Genomic DNA, 27,099 nt, shown 5'->3' with positions numbered 1-27,099 from the left:
TGGATCTCATCTGGAGTCACTTTGCCCGCCGGTGCAGTTATTATGTGCTGCTCCTCTCTCCTCGGGGCAGTGTGGATCTCATCTGGAGTGACTTTGCCCGCCGGTGCAGAGTTATTATGTGCTGCTCCTCTCTCCTCGGGGCAGTGGATCCCGGGCCTCGGAGCAGTCTCGGGGCCGCCCCTTCCCCTAGTGTGTGACGTCACTGGAGGCGTGGTCTCTGCTGTGGGAGGAGTCATCAGACGAGTTTTGTTTTCGGTTTCACAGAGACTGGGGCTGAGCGGAGAAGTGGCTGTAAGTAACCGGGAGACTGAGGGGGGCCGCACACTATAATCCCCGGGAGAGGGGGGGCCGCACACTATAATCCCCGGGAGAGGGGGGGCCGCACACTATAATCCCCGGGAGAGGGGGGGCCGCACACTATAATCCCCGGGAGAGGGGGGGCCGCACACTATAATCCCCGGGAGAGGGGGGCCGCACACTATAATCCCCGGGAGAGGGGGGCTGCACACTATAATCCCCGGGAGAGGGGGGCCGCACACTATAATCCCCGGGAGAGGGGGGCCGCACACTATAATCCCCGGGAGAGGGGGGCCGCACACTATAATCCCCGGGAGAGGGGGGCCGCACACTATAATCCCCGGGAGAGGGGGGCTGCACACTATAATCCCCGGGAGAGGGGGGGCCGCACACTATAATCCCCGGGAGAGGGGGGCCGCACACTATAATCCCCGGGAGAGGGGGGCCGCACACTATAATCCCCGGGAGAGGGGGGCCGCACACTATAATCCCCGGGAGAGGGGGGCTGCACACTATAATCCCCGGGAGAGGGGGGGCCGCACACTATAATCCCCGGGAGAGGGGGGCCGCACACTATAATCCCCGGGAGAGGGGGGCCGCACACTATAATCCCCGGGAGAGGGGGGCCGCACACTATAATCCCCGGGAGAGGGGGGGCCGCACACTATAATCCCCGGGAGAGGGGGCCGCACACTATAATCCCCGGGAGAGGGGGGGCCGCACACTATAATCCCCGGGAGAGGGGGGCCGCACACTATAATCCCCGGGAGAGGGGGGGCCGCACACTATAATCCCCGGGAGAGGGGGGGCCGCACACTATAATCCCCGGGAGAGGGGGGCCGCACACTATAATCCCCGGGAGAGGGGGGGCCGCACACTATAATCCCCGGGAGAGGGGGGGCCGCACACTATAATCCCCGGGAGAGGGGGGGCCGCACACTATAATCCCCGGGAGAGGGGGGGCTGCACACTATAATCCCCGGGAGAGGGGGGGCTGCACACTATAATCCCCGGGAGAGGGGGGGCTGCACACTATAATCCCCGGGAGAGGGGGGGCTGCACACTATAATCCCCGGGAGAGGGGGGCCGCACACTATAATCCCCGGGAGAGGGGGGGCTGCACACTATAATCCCCGGGAGAGGGGGGCCGCACACTATAATCCCCGGGAGAGGGGGGGCCGCACACTATAATCCCCGGGAGAGGGGGGCTGCACACTATAATCCCCGGGAGAGGGGGGCCGCACACTATAATCCCCGGGAGAGGGGGGCCGCACACTATAATCCCCGGGAGAGGGGGGCCGCACACTATAATCCCCGGGAGAGGGGGGGCCGCACACTATAATCCCCGGGAGAGGGGGGCTGCACACTATAATCCCCGGGAGAGGGGGGGCCGCACACTATAATCCCCGGGAGAGGGGGGCCGCACACTATAATCCCCGGGAGAGGGGGGCCGCACACTATAATCCCCGGGAGAGGGGGGCCGCACACTATAATCCCCGGGAGAGGGGGGCTGCACACTATAATCCCCGGGAGAGGGGGGGCCGCACACTATAATCCCCGGGAGAGGGGGGCCGCACACTATAATCCCCGGGAGAGGGGGGGCCGCACACTATAATCCCCGGGAGAGGGGGGGCCGCACACTATAATCCCCGGGAGAGGGGGCCGCACACTATAATCCCCGGGAGAGGGGGGCCGCACACTATAATCCCCGGGAGAGGGGGGCCGCACACTATAATCCCCGGGAGAGGGGGGGCCGCACACTATAATCCCCGGGAGAGGGGGGGCCGCACACTATAATCCCCGGGAGAGGGGGGGCCGCACACTATAATCCCCGGGAGAGGGGGGGCCGCACACTATAATCCCCGGGAGAGGGGGGGCCGCACACTATAATCCCCGGGAGAGGGGGGGCCGCACACTATAATCCCCGGGAGAGGGGGGGCTGCACACTATAATCCCCGGGAGAGGGGGGGCTGCACACTATAATCCCCGGGAGAGGGGGGGCTGCACACTATAATCCCCGGGAGAGGGGGGGCTGCACACTATAATCCCCGGGAGAGGGGGGCCGCACACTATAATCCCCGGGAGAGGGGGGGCTGCACACTATAATCCCCGGGAGAGGGGGGCCGCACACTATAATCCCCGGGAGAGGGGGGGCCGCACACTATAATCCCCGGGAGAGGGGGGCCGCACACTATAATCCCCGGGAGAGGGGGGCCGCACATTATAATCCCCGGGAGAGGGGGGCCGCACACTATAATCCCCGGGAGAGGGGGGCCGCACACTATAATCCCCGGGAGAGGGGGGCCGCACACTATAATCCCCGGGAGAGGGGGGGCCGCACACTATAATCCCCGGGAGAGGGGGGCCGCACACTATAATCCCCGGGAGAGGGGGGGCTGCACACTATAATCCCCGGGAGAGGGGGGGCTGCACATTATAATCCCCGGGAGAGGGGGGGCTGCACATTATAATCCCCGGGAGAGGGGGGGCTGCACATTATAATCCCCGGGAGAGGGGGGGCTGCACATTATAATCCCCGGGAGAGGGGGGGCTGCACATTATAATCCCCGGGAGAGGGGGGGGCTGCACATTATAATCCCCGGGAGAGGGGGGGCTGCACATTATAATCCCCGGGAGAGGGGGGGGCTGCACATTATAATCCCCGGGAGAGGGGGGGCTGCACACTATAATCCCCGGGAGAGGGGGGGCCGCACACTATAATCCCCGGGAGAGGGGGGCCGCACACTATAATCCCCGGGAGAGGGGGGGCTGCACACTATAATCCCCGGGAGAGGGGGGGCCGCACACTATAATCCCCGGGAGAGGGGGGGCCGCACACTATAATCCCCGGGAGAGGGGGGCTGCACACTATAATCCCCGGGAGAGGGGGGGCTGCACACTATAATCCCCGGGAGACTGAGGGGGGCCGCACACTATAATCCCCGGGAGACTGAGGGGGGCCGCACACTATAATCCCCGGGAGAGGGGGGGGCCGCACATTATAATCCCCGGGAGAGGGGGGGGGGGGCGCACATTATAATCCCCGGGAGAGGGGGGGGCCGCCCACTATAATCCCCGGGAGAGGGGGGGGCCGCCCACTATAATCCCCGGGAGAGGGGGGGGCCGCACACTATAATCCCCGGGAGAGGGGGGGGGCCGCACACTATAATCCCCGGGAGAGGGGGGCCGCACATTATAATCCTCGGGAGAGGGGGGGGCCGCACATTATAATCCCCGGGAGAGGGGGGGGGGCCGCACACTATAATCCCCGGGAGACTGAGGGGGGCCGCACACTATAATCCCCGGGAGACTGAGGGGGGCCGCACACTATAATCCCCGGGAGAGGGGGGGCCGCACATTATAATCCTCGGGAGAGGGGGGGGGCCGCACATTATAATCCCCGGGAGAGGGGGGGGCCGCACATTATAATCCCCGGGAGAGGGGGGGGCCGCACATTATAATCCCCGGGAGAGGGGGGGGGGCGCACATTATAATCCCCGGGAGAGGGGGGGCCGCCCACTATAATCCCCGGGAGAGGGGGGGGCCCGCACACTATAATCCCCGGGAGAGGGGGGGGCCCGCACACTATAATCCCCGGGAGAGGGGGGGGCCGCACACTATAATCACCGGGAGAGGGGGGCCGCACACTATAATCCCCGGGAGAGGGGGGGGCCGCACACTATAATCCCCGGGGAGAGGGGGGGGGGGGGGCTGCACACTATTATCCCCAGGAGAGGGGGGGGCTGCACACTATTATCCCCGGGAGAGGGGGGGGAGGGCTGCACACTATTATCCCCGGGAGAGGGGGGGGAGGGGGCTGCACACTATTATCTTCGGGAGAGGGGGGGGGGGGGCTGCACACTATTATCCCCGGGAGAGGGGGGGGCTGCACACTATTATCCCCGGGAGAGGGGGGGGGCTGAACACTATTATCCCCGGGAGAGGGGGGGGAGGGCTGCACACTATTATCCCCGGGAGAGGGGGGGGGGGAGGGCTGCACACTATTATCCCCGGGGAGGGGGGGGGGGGCTGCACACTATTATCCCCGGGGAGAGGGGGGGGCTGCACACTATTATCCCCGGGAGAGGGGGGGGCTGCACACTATTATCCCCGGGAGAGGGGGGGGGCTGAACACTATTATCCCCGGGAGAGGGGGGGGCTGAACACTATTATCCCCGGGAGAGGGGGGGGGGGGGGGGGGGCTGAACACTATTATCCCCGGGAGAGGGGGGGAGGGCTGCACACTATTATCCCCGGGAGAGGGGGGGGGAGGGCTGCACACTATTATCCCCGGGGAGGGGGGGGGGGCTGCACACTATTATCCCCGGGGAGAGGGGGGGGCTGCACACTATTATCCCCGGGAGAGGGGGGGGCTGCACACTATTATCCCCGGGAGAGGGGGGGGCTGAACACTATTATCCCCGGGAGAGGGGGGGGGGGGCTGCACACTATTATCCCCGGGACAGGGGGGGGGGGCTGCACACTATTATCCCCGGGACAGGGGGGGGGGGCTGCACACTATTATCCCCGGGGGGGGGGCTGCACACTATTATCCCCGGGAGAGGGGGGGGGGGGGGGCGCACACTATAATCCCCGGGAGAGGGGGGGGGGGGGCTGCACACTATTATCCCCGGGGAGGGGGGGCTGCACAGTATAATCCCCGGGAGAGGGGGGGGGGGGCTGCACACTATAATCCCTGGGAGAGGGGGGGCGCACACTATAATCCCTGGGAGAGGGGGGGCCGCACACAATCCCCGGGAGAGGGGGGGCCGCACACTATAATCCCCGGGAGAGGAGGGGCCGCACACTATAATCCCCGGGGGACTGAAGGGGGCCTCACACTATAATCCCCGGGAGACTGAAGGAGGCCGCACACTATAATCCCCGGGAGACTGAAGGGGGGGCCGCACATTATAATCCCCGGGACACTGAAGGGGCCCGCACACTATAATCCCCGGGACACTGAAGGGGGCCGCACACTATAATCCCCGGGACACTGAAGGGGGCCGCACACTACAATCCCCGGGAGACTGAAGGGGGCCGCACACTACGATCCCCGGGAGACTGAAGGGGGGCCGCACATTATAATCCCCGGGAGAGGGGGGCCGCACATTATAATCCCCGGGAGAGGGGGGCCGCACATTATAATCCCCGGGAGAGGGGGGCCGCACATTATAATCCCCGGGAGAGGGGGGCCGCACATTATAATCCCCGGGAGAGGGGGGCCGCACACTATAATCCCCGGGAGAGGGGGGGCCGCACACTATAATCCCCGGGAGAGGGGGGCCGCACACTATGGAGGACAGGCTGGGGCTGTGTTCTGTAACTGTAAATAAGCCAAAGTCCAGACTGATACATTGTAACAAAGCAGCAGCGAGATGAGTGCAGCTGATTACAGTGTCAGTGCGCACGATCCGGCCTCGCTGTGTTCTGGACGCAGCGTCCTCCCTCATGTGGAGATGCGAGCGCTGTCCGCAGGAGACCGCAGCGCCAGTGCGCACGATCAGGGTTCGGGCAGCTGAGGACTTTCTCTGTTCTCTCCATGAGGACACTCGCGTTTCCACAGCTACATTCACATTGTGCTGTTCGGGAAGTCACGCCGCAGGTCCGTTTACTCCGCAGGTCCGTTTACGCCGCAGGTCCGTTTTCTCCGCAGGTCCGTTTACTCCGCGGGTCCGTTTACGCCGCGGGTCCGTTTACGCCGCGGGTCAGTTTACGCCGCGGGTCAGTTTACGCCGCGGGTCAGTTTACTCCGCGGGTCAGTTTACGCCGCGGGTCAGTTTACTCCGCGGGTCAGTTTACGCCGCGGGTCAGTTTACGCCGCAGGTCCGTTTACGCCGCGGGTCCGTTTATGCTGCATGCCGCAGGCCCGTTTACGCCGGAGATTTCTATAAATCCATCCGCTGTACGTGTACTGTACAATGGAGCATATGGGGCTCAGCGAAAACACCGAGCATCCAAAACCCTGTGAACCCTGATCACGGGCACCAAAGGAGGGGGACACACAAACCCCCTTCTTTGCATGGGGTCTGCCAAATTTCCAACCATTAAGGAAAGCGCACTGACCTGTTACCGTGCGTCACACCGGGCCGGACACAGCTTTATTAATACCCAAATATAAAACATTAACTCCGTACAAGCCCCTTTCTCTTAATTTTCCTCTTCCTTTTAACGGCCTTCACTTCAATCTCGAGTCATGGCAACTTGATGAATGAACGCTCTGTAGCAAGGTCAATCTTGTGCAGCCTAGATGGGTCCGCCAGGGTCTTCCCCGCTTAGATGGGTCCGCCAGGGTCTTCCCCGCTTAGACAGCTCCGCCAGGGTCTTCCCCGCTTAGACAGCTCCGCCAGGGTCTTCTCCACCAGTATCTTGATAGTATCAAGCCATCAGGTTGCTGGTCTTTCTCTTCTCCTTGTTCCATGATGTCCTTCTCTAGTGATTGCTCTTCATATGATGTGTAGATGCGTGATCCTTGTTTCACCTCACATGTCTGGCCTCATTTGTTCCAGAATTGATTTGTTGTTTACTTTCACAGTGTATAAAACCCCCAAAGGCCGCATCGAGCCTTGCAACTAACCGCGAGCCCGGAATGGAACCTACATTGTATTCCGACCAACCCCACCCGAAAGAATCAAAGCTTTCTCAAGAGCGTCTTGTAAACCTGAAAGGAATATATCGGCCCCAATCTCGCTCCAGTGCACCCCATCTCCCCATAGTAAGGTGTATTATCCCCTCCCATTCCCCGCGCCTCTATAACGCCGCCCATAGTTGGTACGTGCCTGTATATCCGAGCATTCAGCAATCTTTCAACCCCCGACCACCTTCTTGTTTCCCACCAATTCTGTCTCAAAAAGGTCCTGAAATTGTAAAATGTCTTGTATAATTAATGCCAACAAATTTCCCACTTTCACTTAAGATATATAATTCCCGCCTGCGTGTATACATTGCCCGATGGTCAGAGACCTTGTATCCAACGCTCTCCTCTAGCTCCTGTCCATACACTGTGGCTCGTCACACTACTCCCGCCAGGACGCTCTCCTCTAGCTCCTGTCCATACACTGTGGCCCGTACACACTACTCCCGCCAGGACGCTCTCCTCTAGCTCCTGTCCATACACTGTGGCCCGTCACACTACTCCGGCCAGGACGCTCTCCTCTAGCTCCTGTCCATACACTGTGGCCCGTCACACTACTCCGGCCAGGACGCTCTCCTCTAGCTCCTGTCCATACACTGTGGCTCGTCACACTACTCCGGCCAGGACGCTCTCCTCTAGCTCCTGTCCATACACTGTGGCTTGTCACACTACTCCGGCCAGGACGCTCTCCTCTAGCTCCTGTCCATACACTGTGGCTCGTCACACTACTCCGGCCAGGACGCTCTCCTCTAGCTCCTGTCCATACACTGTGGCTCGTCACACTACTCCGGCCAGGACGCTCTCCTCTAGCTCCTGTCCATACACTGTGGCTCGTCACACTACTCCCGCCAGCATGCTCTCCTCTAGCTCCTGTCCATACACTGTGGCCCGTCACACTACTCCCGCCAGGACGCTCTTCTCTAGCTCCTGTCCGTACACTGTGGCTCGTCACACTACTCCCGCCAGGACGCTCTCCTCTAGCTCCTGTCCGTACACTGTGGCTCGTCACACTACTCCCGCCAGGACGCTCTCCTCTAGCTCCTGTCCCTACACTGTGGCTCGTCACACTACTCCGGCCAGGACGCTCTCCTCTAGCTCCTGTCCATACACTGTGGCTCGTCACACTACTCCCGCCAGGACGCTCTCCTCTAGCTCCTGTCCATACACTGTGGCTCGTCACACTACTCCCGCCAGGACGCTCTCCTCTAGCTCCTGTCCATACACTGTGGCCCGTCACACTACTCCCGCCAGGACGCTCTCCTCTAGCTCCTGTCCGTACACTGTGGCTCGTCACACTACTCCCGCCAGGACGCTCTCCTCTAGCTCCTGTCCGTACACTGTGGCTCGTCACACTACTCCCGCCAGGACGCTCTCCTCTAGCTCCTGCCCATACACTGTGGCTCGTCACACTACTCCCGCCAGGACGCTCTCCTCTAGCTCCTGTCCGTACACTGTGGCTCGTCACACTACTCCGGCCAGGACGCTCACCAGCTCTAACTTCTGACCAGAAAAAGCTGAGTATCCTACTTTAAAAACCGCTCTCGACTGACTGCAACCTGAAATTAAAAATGATATATACTACAGAACTAAGACCAACAACCGTGAATTACCACAGCTGTATCTACACCGTGTGCAGAATTATTAGGCAAGTTGTATTTTAGAGGATTTTTTTTTTATTATTGATCAACAACTATGTTCTCAATCACCCCAAAAGACTCATAAATATCAAAGCTTAATATTTTTGGCAAGTTGGAGTGGGTTTTTTAGATTTGGCTTCTTAGGAGGATATATGTTTGTGCAGGTAACTATTACTGTGCAGAATTATTAGGCAACTTAATAAAAACCAAATATATAGGAGTTGAGCTTCACTCCATCCTCAACCCGAAAAGGTCCCACAAGTTGATCTTTGCTGATCCCAGCCCATACCAGTGCCCACCTCCACCTTGCTGGCGTCTGAGTCGGAGTGGAGGTCTCTGCCCTTTACTGATCCAGCCTCTGGCCCATCCATCCGGCCCATCAAGAGTCACTCTCATCTCATCAGTCCATAAAACCTGTGAAGAATCAGTCTTCAGATATTTCTTGGCCCAGTCTTGAGGTTTTATCTCATGTTTCTTGGTCAGAGGTGGTGGTTTTCAGCCTTCCTTACCTTGGCCTGTCCCTGAGTGGCACACCTTGTGCTTTTTGATACTCCAGTAAGTTTGCAGCTCTGAAATATGGCCAAACTGGTGGCAAATGGCATCTTGGCAGCTTCACGCTTGATTTTCCTCAATTCATGGGCAGTTATTTTGCGCCTTTTTTGCCCAGCACGCTTCTTGGCTATTTGCCATGAAACGCTTGATTGTTCGGTGATCACACTTCAAAAGTTTGGCAATTTCAAGACTGCTGCGTCCCTCTGCAAGACCTCTCACAATATGAACTTTTCAGAGCCCGTCACATCTCTCTTCTGACCCATTTTGCCAAAGGAAAGGAAGTTGCCTAATAATGAAGCACCCCTTATATAGGGTGTTGATGTCATTACACCGCACCCCTCCTCATTACAGAGGTGCACAGCACCGGATTTCATGGGTAGTTGGCTCTCAGCCTATACAGCTTGGAGTAGGACGACATGTATAAAACTTATGTCATCATAATACTCATTTGCCTAATAATTCTGCACACGGTGTATACACACTTATGCATGATGCCTTTTGATCACCAAATCTGTGGTAACTTTTAGAACAATCCTATTTCCATCCACCAAACGCCTTTACTTTATGCAAGAGAAGAAGCCTTCACATCAGATGTTCCCTCGCCATCCTCTCTGGACAAAACTCCGTCTTTACCTCATTCATCGATAGCCATGTACCTCTGCCAAAACCGCCGGTCTGACCTCACACAAATCCTCTGCCTAACTAAATATTTTGGTCACATCGGTCCTCTTGTGTAATTTTAAGAAAAAGGCCAGACGTCTTAACATGTAACCACTGTACTCGCTGACGCACCCGTACATCTCAATCTTGTGAAATAGTCTAAGGTACTGATAGCAATGATGCCGAGTCTTCAGGTATGGCCCGTCCCGCATACCAAGGTATGGCCCGTCCCGCATACCATAGCCGCTCACTCCATGCTTCAGAGTGACTGCGCCCGGTCACTCCCGAGTCCAAATTCCATGTTAGATCAATAAGTTCCTTTCTACTAATGTCCACAAGGAAGTGGGGCATGTGTCACCCACCACTGCGGCCAACAGATGAAAATCTGAAGGCCTGCATCTATGAACAGGATAAAGCGTCAGCCACAATGTTTTCGCCGGGAACATATTTGGCTTTAAACCAGATATTAATTTGGAGACATTGAAACATCAATCGTCTCAATAAAGCCAAAACTGGAGGTGATGCAGATTGAGAGTTGACCACCACAAATATCGCGCTATTGTCCGTGCAGAAGCAAATTCTTCTATTCCTCATCTGTTCATCCCCCTCAGCTCTACCACTGCTATTATCGGTCAAAGCTCTGCAGCGACATATTCTTAGACAAACACGAGCCGGTCAACTGTGAAGGCCAAAAGCCTCTACACCACAGTGTCCCAAAACTCGCTGCAAAACCATCAAGCGCCATCTAGCCCACAAAAAAATGAATTTCTAAAAACTAAACCTCGTGAACCAGACAAACCCACGGGATGGGAGAGTTGATAATTGCCGGGTAGTAAACGCAAGTTCCTTTTCCAACTCATTTAAAATTGTTTTGTGTTGTGTGCGTCATCACCATCCGGACGACCCTGTATAGTCTGTATTGAACCAGATGGCTCTTCAGGTTGCACCTGTTCAGGAAACTGAATGGTAAGCCACATAGGACTGTGCCGGACTCCTGTCACCGGCTGATCTGGAACAGCCTCTACTGTGTCTCTGTGTACCCCTGTGTTGCTTTGGTGGGATTCTTTCTGGTGAAGAGGCTGAAGTGAGTATATTCGGCTGGCATTTCATGGTAACCTTCTCGGTATCTTCGATCTGTGCCCGTTCCGTGATCGTCATACCTGACACTCCTCCTCTGAGCCTTCTTACTATTCCCATATCTGGAGCCTGCAAGAGAAAAATCAGAAGACGAGACTGCTCCTGGAGTCCAGTCCATGGGGTTGTGAGTGCGGCAATGTCACCGGACCCGCATCAAACTCCACTTCTATCTACCGCGGTTGTCCACCTGACCATAGACAACCGATAAGACCTATTCTCAGACTGTTGTGAGATTTCCCTCATGCGATGCTCCAAAATGCCATTGTCCATGGTGCATAAACTTGTTTGATCTGCTAAAGACTAATCCAAAGCAGCTGGAACTGCACCACCCTGCCGTTGTTTATTCTTAACTTCTGGTTCCACAGCCTCTTGTGTTAATGTATACACTCTGTCCTGATTGTCCCGCCTGATCTCCTGTTTTTTATCTTTTAACAGCCATGGCAACTTGATGAATGAACACTCTGTAGGAAGATCGATCTTGTGCAAGCCTGGTTGTTAAGTCCACCAGGGTCTTCTCTGCCTAATTAGGTCCAGCAGGGTCTTTTCTACCGGTATCTTGATAGTATCAAGCCATCGGGTTGTTGGTCTTCCTCTTCGCCTTGTTCCTTCTATTCTTCCAATCATGATGTTGTTCTCCAGTGATTGCTCTCTTCATATGATGTTTCCAAAGTAGGCAAGTCGTAGCTTTTGTGATCCTTGCTTCGAGTGACATGTCTGGCTTGATTTGTTCCAGAATTGATTGATTTGTTCTTCTTGCCATCCATGGTATTGATAACATCCTTCTCCAGCACCACATTTTGAAGGTGTTGATTCTTCTGTATTGTTCCTTTTATCGTCAAGGTTTCTCATCCTTATGTAGCTACAAAAAAGACCAGACAATGTACAAGCCGAGACCAGACTATATACGAGCCGTGTCTTCATCATCAGTGAAATGTTCCTCTCCTTGAGGACCTTGTCTAGTGACTTCATTGTTAATTTGCCCATAGCTATTCTGTTGACTTCCGATGTGGTCGGTGCATCTTGAGTGATCATTGACCTGAGGAGGTTAAAGTCCTTTACAACTTCCAGTTCGTCGCCATCCATCTCAGATGTGTCCCGGTCGTACCTCACAGGAGTCAGTATCTGTGCCTTCTTTGTATTGAGTTTGAATTTCCGTAATAATCCTTAATTCCATCTATGCTTGTTGCTATCAGTGTTGTATGTTCTACGTATTTAAGATTGTTGATGATTCATGCAGCAATTTTGATTCCTTCTACAAGGAAGTATTCACAGTCTACAAGGGATGGGTGAGGATACAGGAGGAGAGAGGACTATGCCCGCGAGGGATCAGGATCACAGTCTACAAGGGATGGATGACGATACAGGAGGAGAGATGACCCTGCCCGTTAGGGCTCACAGTCTACAAGCGATGGGTGAGAATACAGTAGGGGAGGGCAGAAATGGTCGTGCAGCGCTGTATCAGACTGCGGGTTACGGCAGGTTGTAGGCTTGTCAGAAGAGGTGGGTCTTCAGGTTCCTTTTGAAGCTTTTTAAGGTAGGTGAGAGTATTATATGCTGGGGTAGAGAGTTCCAGACTATGGGGGATGCACGGGTGAAATCTTCTACGCGATTGTAGGAAGAGGAGGGGAGTAGAGAAGGAGATCTTGTGAGGATTGGAGGTTACGTGCAGATAAGTACCGGGAGACTAGGTCGCAGATGTAGGGAGGAGACAGGTTGTGGATGGCTTGTATGTCATGGGTAGGGTTTTGCATTGGAGTTTTTGGACAATGGGAAGCCAATGAAGGGATTGGCAGAGAAGGGAGGTCATGGGTCATAGCGGGAGACAGGAGGATTAGTCAGGCAGCAGAGTTTAGAATAGATTGTAGAGATGTAAGACTGTTAGATGGGAGGCCACAGAGCAGGGGATTGCAGTAGTCAAGGTAGGAGACAATAAGGGCATGGACTAGTGTTTTTGCAGCTTCATGGGAAAGGAATGTATGAATTCGGGAAATATTTTTGACTTGAATGTGGCAGGAGGTGAAGACGAGGACTTGGATGTGTCACTTGAAGGAGAGGGCAGTATTGAGTCACCCTCAGGCACAGAGCTTGTGAGACTGGGGAGAGTGAGCAGCCATTGACTTTTGATAAATAGGTCTGTTGGGGAAGTTGAGTGAGGAGGAGGAAAGATAATGAATTGTGTTTTGTCCAGTTTTAGAAATCGAGCAGAGAAGAAGGATGAAATGGCAGACAGACATTCCTGCGTCCACAATAATTGTCTGCAGGTGACCCCACTGCCTCTTCCCCTGTGCTACGTGTGGGTCAATCCCCTGTCCAGGACACAGGCGGGGATGCCTCCCGCCCTGAAGCGGTCTTTGCACATTTGCAAATCCCATCAGGAACACGTCCATTTCCTTGTCCCAGCGCAGCATCCAGCTGTCTCTACCCAAGTGCTCATCCATCACGATTAGCTCTATTGGAAAATTGTCATATCCATGCGCTTTGTTTTTTGACAGAAGCTTTATCCCAGGAACGGCCTCTTCTTTTAAGACGTTTGGTTCTCTATCTTTTCCAGTCTCAGTTTCTTCACGTATTCCTGAGTCGTTCTTGTAGAGATGCTTCGTGTATTCTTTCCATCTTTCCGTGATCTCTTCTAGCTCAGTTTCGTCCCATATCCCTGAGTCGTTCATGTAGACATGCTTTGTGTATTCTTTCCATCTTTCCGTGATCTCTTCTAGCTCAGTTTCTTCCCGTATCCCAGAGCCATTCTTTCCATCCTTTCGTGGTCTCTTCTGGTTCAGTTTCTTCCCGTATCCTTGAGTCGTTCTTGTAGACATGCTTTGTGTATTCTTTCTGTGGTCTCCTCTGGCTCAGTTTCTTCCCGTATCCCCGAGTCATTCTTTCCATCCTTCCATGATCTCTTCTGGCTCAGTTTGTTCCCGTTGGCTTCTTTCCACATTCTCGCTCTTGGTCTCAACATGTGATGTCTCTTTATCAGGCCCTGACCTCCTCCATAGCTGCTGCCTGAGACCTTGACTTCTCCTGTAGCCCTGTGTGCTGGAGGCCCTTATCTTAGGACACACTGGCTGGCGGTATAATATTATCCTGTGCGTCTGGCCTTTGTTATGACACTCCCTGAGAACGCGTGCGGCCTCCAGACTGAGTGCCTTTCCTCCGTTGCTGAGACACCAGGCTTGGTCTTCATCGTGTTGGATCTCTTGTTTGTCAGGGCAGCCACATTGAGGAGAACACACAGCCCTTTCCTCCTCCTGGCACCAAGAATAACAGGCTCTACAGCCATCCTAAGTGATCCTGGCCCGGACCTGCTCCTTCCAGCCTGAATTCTTCCTATGGTAATAATATGGCCGACAGGCCTATGGCTCCAAATTCCCTCCTTACATACCCTCTCTTTCCCGCCCCACATACCTCCTTATCCAGTCCACTACTTTGCCACATTTTATTTAAGCACTGACTACACTCCATTGAGAAAGGTATTGGGCCGTATGGCTTAACGAGAACTGTTGTGGAAAAATGCTATACATCTGTAGATATGGGGTTAATCTGCAGCTTGATAGAGCCCCGCTGCCGGGAGGAAGTTAACTTCATTTTCCTCATCAGTTTCTGACTTCCAGTCACGGGCGTCACCGGCGCTGGTCCAGTCACCGCTCAGTGTATATGGAGCAGAGACTTTCTGCTATGTAATCTGAGAGCAGCATAATGTAGAGACACAGACCCTGATATCTGCGTCTGATGGAGAAGTCTAAGTCTGGTGATGGAGGAAGTTACCCCCTGACTACATTGTGCCCATGGATGGTGGAGGAGGATGATGCTCCGGGCCATTATCAGGGGGCGGCCGCAGCTTCTTATCTCCAATGAAGGGACATCCTAATCTTCAGTACAAGCCATTGTGGTCAATTGTATCTTTAGCTTCGTGGGAACGGTTTGCGGAAGACCCTTCTCTGTTCCCCATGACTCTGCCCAGTGCTCTGCCCAGTGCGCAAGGTCCACACAGACATGGAGGGGAGAACACGACAGCAGCTCCGAGCCCAGACCCCAACCCCATCCTATAATGGAGATTGTGAGCCCGGCCTCTCCCAACATCAAGTCTGACCTCACCAATGCTGTTCGGGATGAAGGGGCAAAAATTACCACAGACGCCTCCAAAATCTTGTAGAAATCCTTCCCGGAAGAGCGGGAGCCGTTATATCTATGAAGTGGATGACTCCATATTAATGTCTATGGATTTAGATCAACGACAGAGAAGCCCCCGGAGGTGGATGTGGGGGGGCAGGGGGTACATACTTTTCTCCATGTGGTGCATGAATTACAGTTTCTAAATGTAGATGAGAATGTCCTCATTCACTGACAGAAAACATCTTGAATAGTGAAAAATTATAGCACAAAACTTATTACAGATTTGTCTTTTTTTTTTTTTTTTTTCCCGCATAATTTAAACCAAAAACCTTTTTATAGACTTTTCCAATCTTTCTCCTTCAGTTTGGTTAAATGTGCACATCCACATTGTATATAAGGCAGCACACCGGGAGGAGGAGGACGACGACCGCCCAACTATCTAATGTTTATGTCTCAGGGCATGCAAGATGGTACAAATCCAGAAACTGCCAGGCTGCCGGGTGTGACAAGCGTGGCGGGCGTGTTCAGACCTGCGGGCGTCTGACGCACAACAAAAATACAACAAACAATATAACACGTAAGGGAGCATACTGGGGACACAATAACAACGTTGCGCCCTAGTTCTAGTGAGAGGGGTAGATGGGACACCTCCTGCACTCACCTGCAGTTGTCCCTAATCTCCTAGCCAGGCCCTATACAGTCTCGTCAACCATTGTCGAACAGGAAACTGAGACCCTAAGAAAACCCTATAGTAGCCCTGGCTAGTGTGTTGGCAAGTAGGAGACGCTAACCCCACAGCTGCACTAATTCACACAGGGAAAGGAAAGATGAACTGGGTAAAACAACAAAGGATAAAGTCCAAATGCAGGAACAAACCTTCACAGGACCTTCCACCAAGGCATCCAGAGAACAAATGGATTTGTATCTTCAGCAAGGATTGCTGGGTAACACCTACTTAAACCTGAAGGGGCATGGCTACAAAGCAGCTGCAGCTGAAACCACTGAAACCACATTTGAATGTAGAGTCCCAGATGGTAATGAGGGACAACAACCCTGAATAAGTCACTAGTCTCCAAAAGTAGAGAGATGACAGTGACAGAAACATAAAGGTGAGGCAAGATGAGGATCACAATCACAGGAAGTAAACTAACACATGGGTCAGAAGGGAACAGAGAAGTCTGGAGGGGACAGAGGGGTTTGAAGAGGGACAGAGTAGTCTTAAGAGGACAGTTGGTTCTGGAGAGGACAGAGGAGTCAGGAGAGGACAGAGGTCTGGAGAGGACAGGGGAGAGAAGAAAGGCACAGAGGAGTCTGGAGGGATAGGGATCTGGAAGGAAGTAGCTGGAAGGAATAGAGAAGTCTATACTGTAGAGGACAGAGGAGTCAGGAGAGGACATGGGTGATAAGAAGGGGACAGAGGACTCTGGAGCAGGTAGAAGAGGCTGCAAATTACAAAGACGTCTGACACTAGTTTGTTCTCTGCCTTTTTCACAGTCCCGGATCAGGCTTTGACCTATCGGACATTCAGTTTTGTAAATCTGAAGAAAGACTTTGAGGCTTAATAAAGTGACTGATTCGATCTCACTGTATCTGCACAAATGGGACTTATTGAAATCATTGCCACTTGTAGACAATCGATGTTTTGGGTCTTTTATAAAGAGCCTCTGCTTCCTTAGTTTGGTATCGGTCAGAGATCCGGCTCATGGACCCCCCCCGGTGTAAACTTCACATCATCCATATCTAGCGTTCTCCTTCCTGCATTGCAGTGTCACATTTTGTTAGTATTTTTCATTTCTGTTGTCTTTCAGGTGTAAATTGTCGGCTCCGTGTGGACCTTATGAGTGTGGACCTCATGAGTGTGGACCTCATGCCCCCATTAGACAAACATGATTTGGATCTACTGGATATCGATGTCGTAGCAGGCCAACATCTAAAGTTGTGAACTGATGGGGATCTTGAACCATTGCTGACTAAGGAACCCTACAAAAACATGGCAGCAGCTTCTCATAATCTTCCACCTGAGCCTGAAGTTTTTGGTTACTACATTCAGATACCTGAAAAAGCAGAAGTGAGAAGAGTCCCGGTGTCAATGTTGTCCTCCTCAGTGCAGCAGAGAATATCCCGCCTGGGCGGCAACAACAAGGCTTCTTATGTCATAGTTGTGTCACCGATTGTTAAGCAAAAGTTTCCGAGTAACCACAAAAAAAGGAAGACGTCGATCAAAGCAGCGGCCAAAAATCTCCAAGTGACATCCAGTAACACGAGTCAACTAACTATTAGAAGGTCATCTAAGAGAATCGCAGCCACAAGGGCCAAGGAAGAACAAAAGACTTATCTGGTTCCCGTGAAATGTTTCAAAGACATCGCACTCACCATATTACAACTGTCCCAAACCTACAACCAGGAACCGCTGAACGTCAAGAGCGAATTACGAGCCTTAAGTGACTCGCTCAATGTTAACCAACAGGCAATGATCAAGATGGAAGCCGCCGCTCTGTACATGAGCAAAAACGTCATGTATTTGCTGCCTGAAGGCAAGAAAGCTGAAATAAGAGGTGAAAAGTGTAAGGCAGAGGTAAAAGTCAAGAAATCGGAGGTCCTCGACTCTCAGATACAGGTCGTAAGATTGACATTTGAGGAAACAAAACAAAAAATTGTCCCCACAGATTCACAGGTGAAGATGGAAAAAAAGAGCAGAAATAATGAAGGAAGACACGACGACCTGGGCTGCGTATCGCTGCGGAGATCCTCATTTCTGCAACATCAAAACCGCAGATCAGAATCCAGGGCAACTGTTGTGACATTGTGCGATGAAGACTGGAGGCCCTCCAATGAGCGTCCATCCTCAACACCTACCAAGGAAGAGCAGCAGGTAAGTGACAAAATTCCACCGGTCTCGCCACATGAAGAACGCGGAGTTGCCTTTCGACATCACCTCTAAATTGGGTCATGATACAACCATCGAGCTGCTGTCACCATTGGATTTGTGTGTGCAGCTCAGATGCCGCCTGTTTGGGATTTGGCTCGTATTTTCACAGCCAAATGGAAATTCTAAAATATGTGTGAAGATGAATCCATAAATGGTTTTCATACCGTGAGTTGTCTGAAAACCGCCCCCACATATCTTCACATTCCTCCTCTGACAACGTTGACAGTCATGGTTTCCCATTTTGTCCAGCTTTTGGGATGTCGGGTCTCATTTTTGCACTCCCTGAGGCCTCAGAAAACATGCAGAAATAATGCTGTGACGGGGTCCTTCTCCCATATCACACAATGAACAGAGCGAGAGATGAGCGAGCAATCCAAGAATATTTATTCCAAGCAAATGAAACGGTCCATAACATAATCCACCATACAAAGGGTACAAAATAGTCCAGAAACACGAATATAGTCCAGTAAGCACATAAATGTCCAGGTCTCGCTGAGGAGCCGCATCTTCAGCCCAGAGGATCAATCTTCGTCCTTCTCTCTTCAAGTTCTCAAACAGACTGCTGCTCTCTTCTCCTGCTCAGCCAGACTCAATCCCTAATCCCGCAGGTAAGCAGAGAGTTTAGGTGGATCCCAGGCCCCCTCCCCCAAACCTAGGGACAGAAGCACTTCAAGGAGTTATAACCCTGCAGACAGGATAAACAATACATCGAATAGGCAGACCACCACGTCCAAAACCTGAACCCACACAAAATGGAACATGACCTACAATATCCCACAATCACAAACGCCTTTTAGGCTACACCTGAAGGATGACTCAACGACCCGGGGCACGTTTATGTGCACTAGTAAAAAGGGAACAACATGAGCAAATAGAGCGTTTCATTATAGCGTAAAAATAGATTTATAAAGTAAAAATCTGTTAATAGGAAAACCAAACTCTGAAAATAAATAGAAAGTTTACAAAAAATAGACAAAAATGCAGTAAGATTAAAAGGGCTATTTGTAGGAGTTTTAATAGGTAACATTGCAAAGTGCTTGTAAAATTGGTCAATTTTGCAATTTTTTTTTCCTCAAGAATTTTATTGTTTGTTGCTCATTGTGGAGACACGGGGCTCAGTGGGTGCTCTCATCCACTAAAACCCGCCGCCTTTAGAAAGACAGCGTGGCTCAGGGCTCATCCCAACTGAACTCCGGCCTCCTTAACCGTGGGCGTAACACTACTCAGACAACACTGGGTGAGGGAACCACAATAATTAGACTTTATTGGATCCCCAAACAATTAACGGCACATAACACATAACCAGCAAAACACACAAATGTAACAGGCAACAGAGTCTCACCCTTCCGCTGCTCACCAGGGATTTAGAATGTCTGTGCCTCAGAGCTTCCAGAGCCGCTTACTCCAATCCAGCAGCACCCCGCTTTTGGCGGGCACCCACCGAGATAGGAATAGCGCCAGATTTAGGAAGCTGTGTGAGGTCTGTAAAGTCTGTAGCCAGGTGACCGGATTGTCCCAACCTGAGTGTCCTCCTTAGGTAGTCCTGATATGATGTTACAATCCTGGCAGCCGGAGTCGAAATCCCTAGGCTGTGGATATGGTCTCCAACCGGAACCGGAGTCCCTAAATTGAAGCCATAAGATATCCTGATCCTCTAGTCAGCTCCAAAGAGCTTAGACTGGATCCATCAGCATCCATCAACCTGGTGGCTTAAAGAAGTCCCTTTTTATAGCCACAGCCTTCCACTTGGATACACTGCGTCCTCATCGATTGGTTGGACAAGATCGCCTCTCCCATTGGATGAATCTCAAGCTGTATGGACAATGTTCATCCAAATGATGTCTACAGAAAGACTGAAGATATCTACATGGAGTCTGCAAGTCACAGACTCAACAATGGCTACTAAGGTAATCACATTAGCAATACACAACTACAATACAATGGTTACTGGAAAAGTCTGGAGAACAATACGTCTGGCTTTCAGTGGCCAACACAATTACATTGAGTCAACAAGGGTCTTGTAAAAACAATGAGGGACTTCTCCCCCGTCTATAAACAATCATGCTGTCTGGCTGAATTTTAAGAAACTTTAACCCATGAGAGTCCATGTCGTCACACTCATTACTTAGGTTATGGATAAGTGCTGCAAACTATTAGCGAGGTCAGTTTCCTAGTGAAGGAGGGCAGCACTTACAAGCTCTTTGCTATGCAACTTGTAAGCAGCGCTCTGAAGCAGCAAGATAGAGGTTACAGTTCACACCATCAGCACAGCCATAATATTAATGGTCCAAACTGTCAATTAAGGAAAACACTGGCAGGCAGAGGACGGGTGTGCTCACACAAGCGTATGAACCGCACGATTATCGGATCGCATCACCCGGCGCGGCCGCACTGTCTTTGGACAGGAGCATGTCAGCTGCATAGAAATACATGCAGCTGACATGCTCCTGTCCGAAGAGTGTGCGACCGTGCCGGGTGATATGATCCGATAATGGTGCTGGTCATATGCTCTGGTTCTCTTGTGCCTCCGCCTGGTTCATCCGATGTCACCGATCAGCTCTGTATTTGGCAGCGGACATCTCCTACTTTCTGTATCTTCAGGTGATGTAATGATTCCGTGTATTTTTGTGCACCGTGTGGCGGGAATCACACGTGTGCGGACTGTTGATGTCCACGTGCTGCCTCCGACACAATCCCGCTCAGATGTGTAGAATCGATGTTCAGCCGCAGAAATCTCACATATTCACCCTCAGGGTTCGTTTCTAAGGTGCGGAGACGGAAAATTTAAATTCCTGCATTTTTTTGTAGCAAAAGAGAATACGAGACTATAAGCAATATCCTGCACACGATTCAGACAATATCCCGCTCATACTTCGGCCGACGCTCAGGATTTGCTCTCCGCAGTGTGTCAGGTGTCGCTGCATTCTTATTTTTCACAAATCAACAGAGGATTTTTTTAAAAAGTTTTCACCATGGAAAATCTGCACACAGCACATGGGAACAACCCTACATCTCAAGAGCTGTGCAGACACCGAACCTGGGAGACGCTGGGGTTGATACACAGCCAGCATCTTCCTTTTAATGGCAGCGACCAGAGTTTGCTCCGAACACTGCTGTTTAACTATTTAAATGCTGCTGCCAATCAGCGACAGTGCGATCGCCAGTGTGTGCATGAACCGACTTTTATCACCTCCCATCTTGGACACGATCTCATGTAGAACCAATGGGTCATGATGGCAGCTGTAGGTCCCAGTAACTTTCATCTTTGTTCTCCTGCAAAGCCCAGAGCATGGCGAGCTTCATACATGAATGAATGCCATTCTAGGTATATACCCCAATGCCATTAGTAGACTAAAATATAAAAGTAAAACAAATTGAATATCCAAATGATCCCCCCATTAATAATACAGAGATCACTGGATATATTGTAAACAACAGTTCTGTATATAGTATATGGTGCATAATGTACAGGTAATACAGTGTTCACTAGTGACATTACACACAGGAGCTCTGTAGTTAGTATATAGTGTACTGCTAATACAGTGATCATCTGTGACATTATACACAGGAGCTTTGTTTATCGTGTCCATGTACAGAGAATACAGTGATTACTGGTGACCTTATACACAGGAGCTCTGTATATAGTATGGTGTTCAGGTAGTGCATGGATTACCAGTGACAGATGATACACAAGAGCTCTGTATATAGTGTAAAGGTAATGCAGAGATCATCAGTGACATTATATACAGGAGCTCTGTATATAGTGTCAATGTACAGGTAATACAGTGATTACTGGTGACATACACAGAAGCTCTGTATATAGTTTAGGGTATCATATTCAGGTAATACAGGGATCACTGGTGACATACACAAGAGCTCTGTATACAATGTGTCCACCCATATCTTATCCACCGCCATTAACTTGAGAACGGCGGCAGCTATAGGCATAGAAGTGGTGTCTAGGTATAGTAAAGTAGCCATGCGCTACGCAATGAAACCCCCTATAGCGCCACCTGGTGGAAAACAACGGAGTTAGCATTTTTATCTCGAAAACGGAACGAGATTAATTCATTAATTAATCGAGTCATTAATTTTTGCTCTCATATCTTTCAGCCAGGACTTACTGTATCTCTGCAGAAACTCACACACACACATCTATGGCCGATCGCTTCTAGGACACATTCCCCACTTTTTTGAACTTCAAACTATACTGCATAAGATAAAGAGAAAAAACGACATTGTGCTCCTGCACAGAAAGGCTATATTCAAACTTTGTGGGTTTTTTTGGGGGTTTTTTAATGCTTTTTTTTTATTACACATTAAGTGGGGGGGGGGTTACAGTACCATTAAAATCTATGAGATTTCAGAATTACTGAATTCAAAAACTGCTGCGTTTTTGAAAACTGCGGCATGTCAATTTTTTTCAGCATTTTTGCAGCGGTTTTTCACCATTCGAAAGCAAGGAGTGTGCAAAAACGCTGCAAAAATGCAACCGTGCGTTTTCGCTACTTTTTCGGTGACTTAATTTAACTTCATTAAACATGTTACTGCAAACAAATGACACACAATAAAAGCAGCAAACATGAGAGGAGTAATAATGTCCCCTAATTGGCCCCTAGGGTAAATATGTCCCCAAATACCACCATTCTGGCCCCCATAGAGTAATTCTGTCCCTCATCCTGGGCCCCTTTATGTAATAATGTTCCCTATCCTGTAATAATGTTAAAGGCGTTGGCCAGTCTACAGTGTGTCCACCCATATCCTGTCCACCGCCATTACCTTGAGAACGGCAGCAGCTATAGGCATAGAAGTGGTGTCTAGGTATAGTAAAGTAGCCATGCGCATTTCTGTATGCAAGTTGTCGATTCGCATTGAATTGATGATGCCCTACAACTTTGTAATTCACTTTTTTCTCTATTTCGTTCCGTTTTCGAAATAAAAATGCTAACTCCGTTGTTTTCCACCAGGTGGCGCTATAGGTGGCTACTTTACTATACCTAGACACCACTTCTATGCCTATAGCTGCTGCCATTCTCAAGTTAATGGCGGTGGACAGGATATGTGTGGACACACTGTATAATGACAACTCTGCAGTTGCTGTGTGTGTGTGAATCCTCCCAGTGCACACACTGTATGTTGCGAGGATTCGTCAGTGTCTGCATCGGGAATGTCGGCCAAATGCGCGAAATGCAGACTCCCTGCCAGAACCTGACTAGCGGATCCAGCCTCACTCAATGCACAGTTTTCCGTACACATTGGACAGCCCCTTTAATAATGTCCAGCTCAGGTGCCCACCGAGGACATGAGCCCACCGGAGCATTATCCGATGTCCTGGTGGGCCAGTCCAATGTTGCATCCAAGAAAACGATGACGAAGAACAAACATTATATTTTTTTATTATTATTATTTTTTATAAATTTACATATTTTTTTCACTACTTTCAAAAATGACTTTTTTGTCGCAGTAATGGTGCTGACCTGGTACCGCACAATGAACACGGTAAGGCCAAAACCCCAAAACACAATGGTGGCATTTCATATTTTTTCACCATTTTATGGCACTTGGATTTTTTTTTTTTAGTTTTTGAATGTCGTCATTCAAGGTAGAACTCGTCCTGCAAAGAAAAAAAAAGCCCTCGTACGGCAAAGGAGAGGAAAAAACTGAAGCAAAAATGAAATAATTATTCCCTTTATATTCTACCTTTTGTATCCTCCCTTCTGTTTTGGCCTCACATCTATACTCGCGGGTTGTCCCAGCTTTAGGGTTCATCATTCTTCTTTGCGTTGTACGTATCCGATGTTACACATATAGAATCAGGGTTGATGTTCTTCTGCGATAACTGAATTTTGTTACTTCTTCTTCTCCAGATCTCTTTCTGGGAACAATCAGAAGGACCGAGCAAAAGAAAATTATTCTCCATCGACAACGAGGAAACGTCTAGAAAGAAAATTCGGCAAAGTGATTCTGAACCAAAAAGCGTCCCCGTCTGTTCTCCTCTCCGGCCGCACTTATCATCTTTAGAGGCTTCTCCGCTTAAGGCTCACGAATCGTCACCTTTATTCCCATATGTAAACAACCCAGATCTCAAAGAGTCCTCCCCAACTCCATACTTGTCTCCTGCACTTGGAGATTATACAAGTCCTCCTCATCTGGAAGCCAAGTCCAGTCCATCAGGTTCTCCTCTCCAGCCGCACTTGTCATCTTCAGAGGCTTCTTCCCCGCCGGTTCTTCAGGAGTCACAACCTTTACTTTATGCAAGTAGCCTAAATCTCAAAGTGTTTTCCTCCACGAGTTCATGTTCGTCTCCTACACCCCTGGGACAATATCCAATTTATGGAGATTATATGACTCCCCCTCATCTGGAAGCCAAGTCCAGTCCATCAGGTTCTCCTCTCCAGCCGCACTTATCTCTAGAGGCTTCTTCCCTGCTGGATCCTCAGGAGTTACAACCTTTATTTTTTGATGCAAACAGCCTAAATCTCCAAGTGTTCTCCACGAACTCATGCTCGTCTCCTGCACCCCCTGGACAACACACAACTTTGGCAGATTATACAAGTCTTCCTAATGTGAAAGCCAAGTCCAGTCCATCATGTTCTCCTCTCCAGCCACACTTATCATCTTCAGAGGATTGTTCCCCACTGGATCCTCAGGATTTACCACCTTTATGTTTGGATGGAAATAGCCTAAATCTCAAAGTGTTCTCCTCCACAAGTCCACAATCATCTCCTGCACCCCCAGAACCTCACCCAACTTCTGAAGCTTATACAAGTTCTCCTCATCTGGAAACCAAGTCCTGTCCCTCAGACTCCAGCTCGAGTTCTGAGCCGGGAGACACAGCGTCTTTAAATGACACCCTTCCCATCTTAAACTATTTAGAATCTCGGCGCACTTCACTTTTTGATGACATTGATGATACGACCAAGGATGAGAAACTTCAAAAACTCCTCGCTGATGTGAAGGAGTGGCATAAAGTGATTGACGATATGCGACAAAAGGAATAAGGAGCGAGAGCTTCTCAGAAATATGATCTGCCCATAAGGGTGAGCCCCACTTGTCTATGGAGATGAGTGGGTGGGCTGCACCTTTGGGACTAATAACAGGGGGCTAGATTAGGAGAAGGACAATCTCAGAACGAAAATGAAGGGGCCAGAGGGGAGGGCAGGAGGTTTACTCCCTCCGATCAACCGTTCAAGATCTAACAAAAGTCCCTTTAGCTGTCCTTAGACAGTCCCTGGAGTTGTCCTGAGATAGTCCTTGGAGTTGTCTTGACGGTCCCTAGAGTTGTCCTTATGTAGTCCCTCTAACTGTCCTTGGTCCCAATAGCTGGCCCGAGACAGTCCCTCGAGCTGCCCTGAGACTGTCCCTGGAGTTGTCTTGAGTTTGTCCCTTGAGCGGTCCTGAGGCAATCCCTGGAGCTGTCCCAAGACTGTCTCAGGAGCAGCCCTAAGACTATCCCTGGAGTGATCCTGAGACAGTCCCGGGAGCAGTAATGAGACAGTCCCGGGAGCAGTAATGAGACAGACCCTGGAGCAGTAATGAGACAGTCCCTGGAGCAGTAATGAGACAGTCCCTGGAGCAGTAATGAGACAGTCCCTGGAGCGGACCTGAGACAGTCCTTGAATTGGTCCTGACACAGTCCCTGTTACTAGTCACCCACAGTCTTCCCCAACAATCTCCTGCACATGTTATAATCCACAATAGTACAGATTTGTTAATAGTGAAAAAAATTAAAATTAAGTTTCTCACGTTTTGTAAAAAAAAATATTGAACAAACACAAATATTTTTAATATAAAAGTCATAAAACATAAAAAAAAATCCCTTCTTTCTGCACGGCTTGTGTAATAAATGTAAGACGTGATCACCGGCAGATTGGGATTATTTGTTGTAGCTCCTTGTGTTTCAGCTCTAGAAATGCTTCTCGTTCAGATGTTTATACATTTGTGCTGTTTGTTGTGATAGAGCAGAGGTCTCAAACACGCGGTTTGAATGCGGCCCTTGAGGCTGCTTGTTACACCCCGCAGACCCCGTGACCATCGCAGCTCTCTGTCGGGAGCCGGTGCCGTCAGGAGTTTACTACAATTAAATAATTTGCGGTGCCGCGCAGAGCAGCTGTGTGCGCTATACCAATGGCTGCTGCCGCCAATCAGATGCAAGGAAGTGACGTCACTGTATGACCTTGTTAAGGCGGTCATAAATTTACAGTGATGCAATCTAATTGTGCATCTACCTTAACCCCGTCTGCATCCAAATCATAAGTCATTTGTTAGTAGCATGCATACTATTCTTCCATACAGGCCAGAGAAATTTTACCGATCTGCATAGAAAATATGACTGGTTTTAAATACGGAAGTTCATACATTAAAGGGAACTTCTTGGCTAGGAGCCAAGAATACGTAACACGTCTTCTATTGGGTAAACTATCATAAAGCTTATTCTGTGATATACAATATACGGTAATGTACAATGCATTTCCTCATTTATATTAAGCTATGTCAGCATGATTCTCTTGTCACATGAAAGTCCAGACTGATGAGTCTTATGTCTGAATGCAGATATAGGTGTGGTACAGTTCAAACACCATCATAAATCCTGTTTTTTGGATATCTTCATATAACGCTTATATACTCCTAATAGTTCATAATCTTGTCCATAACAGTCCCCCCTTTGGAGATAGCCAAAAGTCTTTCCTTACTTTTTTCCGAGTCTATTCATCTGTCCTAATGCCGATGGTTACCTCACTCACATACGAGATAACCCATCCCTTGTGGATGAATCTCCCCACCCAACAGACTATGCATAGGAAGTCAGATCCTGACCGTATCCTCTTGACTGTCCTCATGGCTATGTTCCATGCCGGCACATGTTATTCAGGAAGGGGGAACGTGGCAGTAGTCCTCTAATCAGCTCATATTTATCAGGGTTGGTTTCACTCAAGAGTCTCATGCTCCTCAGTCGGTAATGGTGGGACATCATCAAAGGTGGGATGCACAATGATCTTCTGGTCCACAGGCTTGGATATCATCTTCTTGGCACAAAGTATCAGGTAGAAGAGGGAAGACAGCCATCTCCTGGTCTCAGGTCCGACATCTTTTGTAATGGGATGCATGGATCTTTGTCAGAAAGTGAAAGAGAGAGAGAGAAG

The 27,099-nt window shown here is 50.6% G+C and overlaps 1 protein-coding gene across 1 annotated transcript; it reads left to right on the top strand.

The window, feature by feature from the left end:
- Window positions 1-230: 230 nt before the first annotated feature.
- On the top strand, window positions 231-25,855 carry LOC142290768 (uncharacterized). The gene is made up of 3 exons (XM_075334762.1): window positions 231-291; window positions 16,836-17,899; window positions 23,824-25,855. Exons 2-3 carry the CDS (start codon window positions 17,018-17,020, stop codon window positions 24,955-24,957), a joined length of 2,016 nt encoding a protein of 671 aa, XP_075190877.1. The 5' UTR covers window positions 231-291; window positions 16,836-17,017; the 3' UTR covers window positions 24,958-25,855.
- The last annotated feature ends 1,244 nt before the right edge of the window (window positions 25,856-27,099 follow it).

This window comes from Anomaloglossus baeobatrachus, chromosome 2 (assembly GCF_048569485.1).
Source record: "Anomaloglossus baeobatrachus isolate aAnoBae1 chromosome 2, aAnoBae1.hap1, whole genome shotgun sequence".
Classification (NCBI taxonomy): domain Eukaryota; kingdom Metazoa; phylum Chordata; class Amphibia; order Anura; family Aromobatidae; genus Anomaloglossus; species Anomaloglossus baeobatrachus.
Note: the sequence above shows the minus strand (reverse complement) of the source record. Positions and strands in the feature narration are given on the sequence as shown.

Bases quoted from the DNA above. Each gene is read 5' to 3' on its own strand.
- LOC142290768 (XM_075334762.1), top strand. From the start codon at position 17,018: ATGGCAGCAGCTTCTCATAATCTTCCACCTGAGCCTGAAGTTTTTGGT. The intron at 17,900-23,823 runs GTAAGTGACAAA...CTTCTTCTCCAG, and splicing joins CTACCAAGGAAGAGCAGCAG to ATCTCTTTCTGGGAACAATC.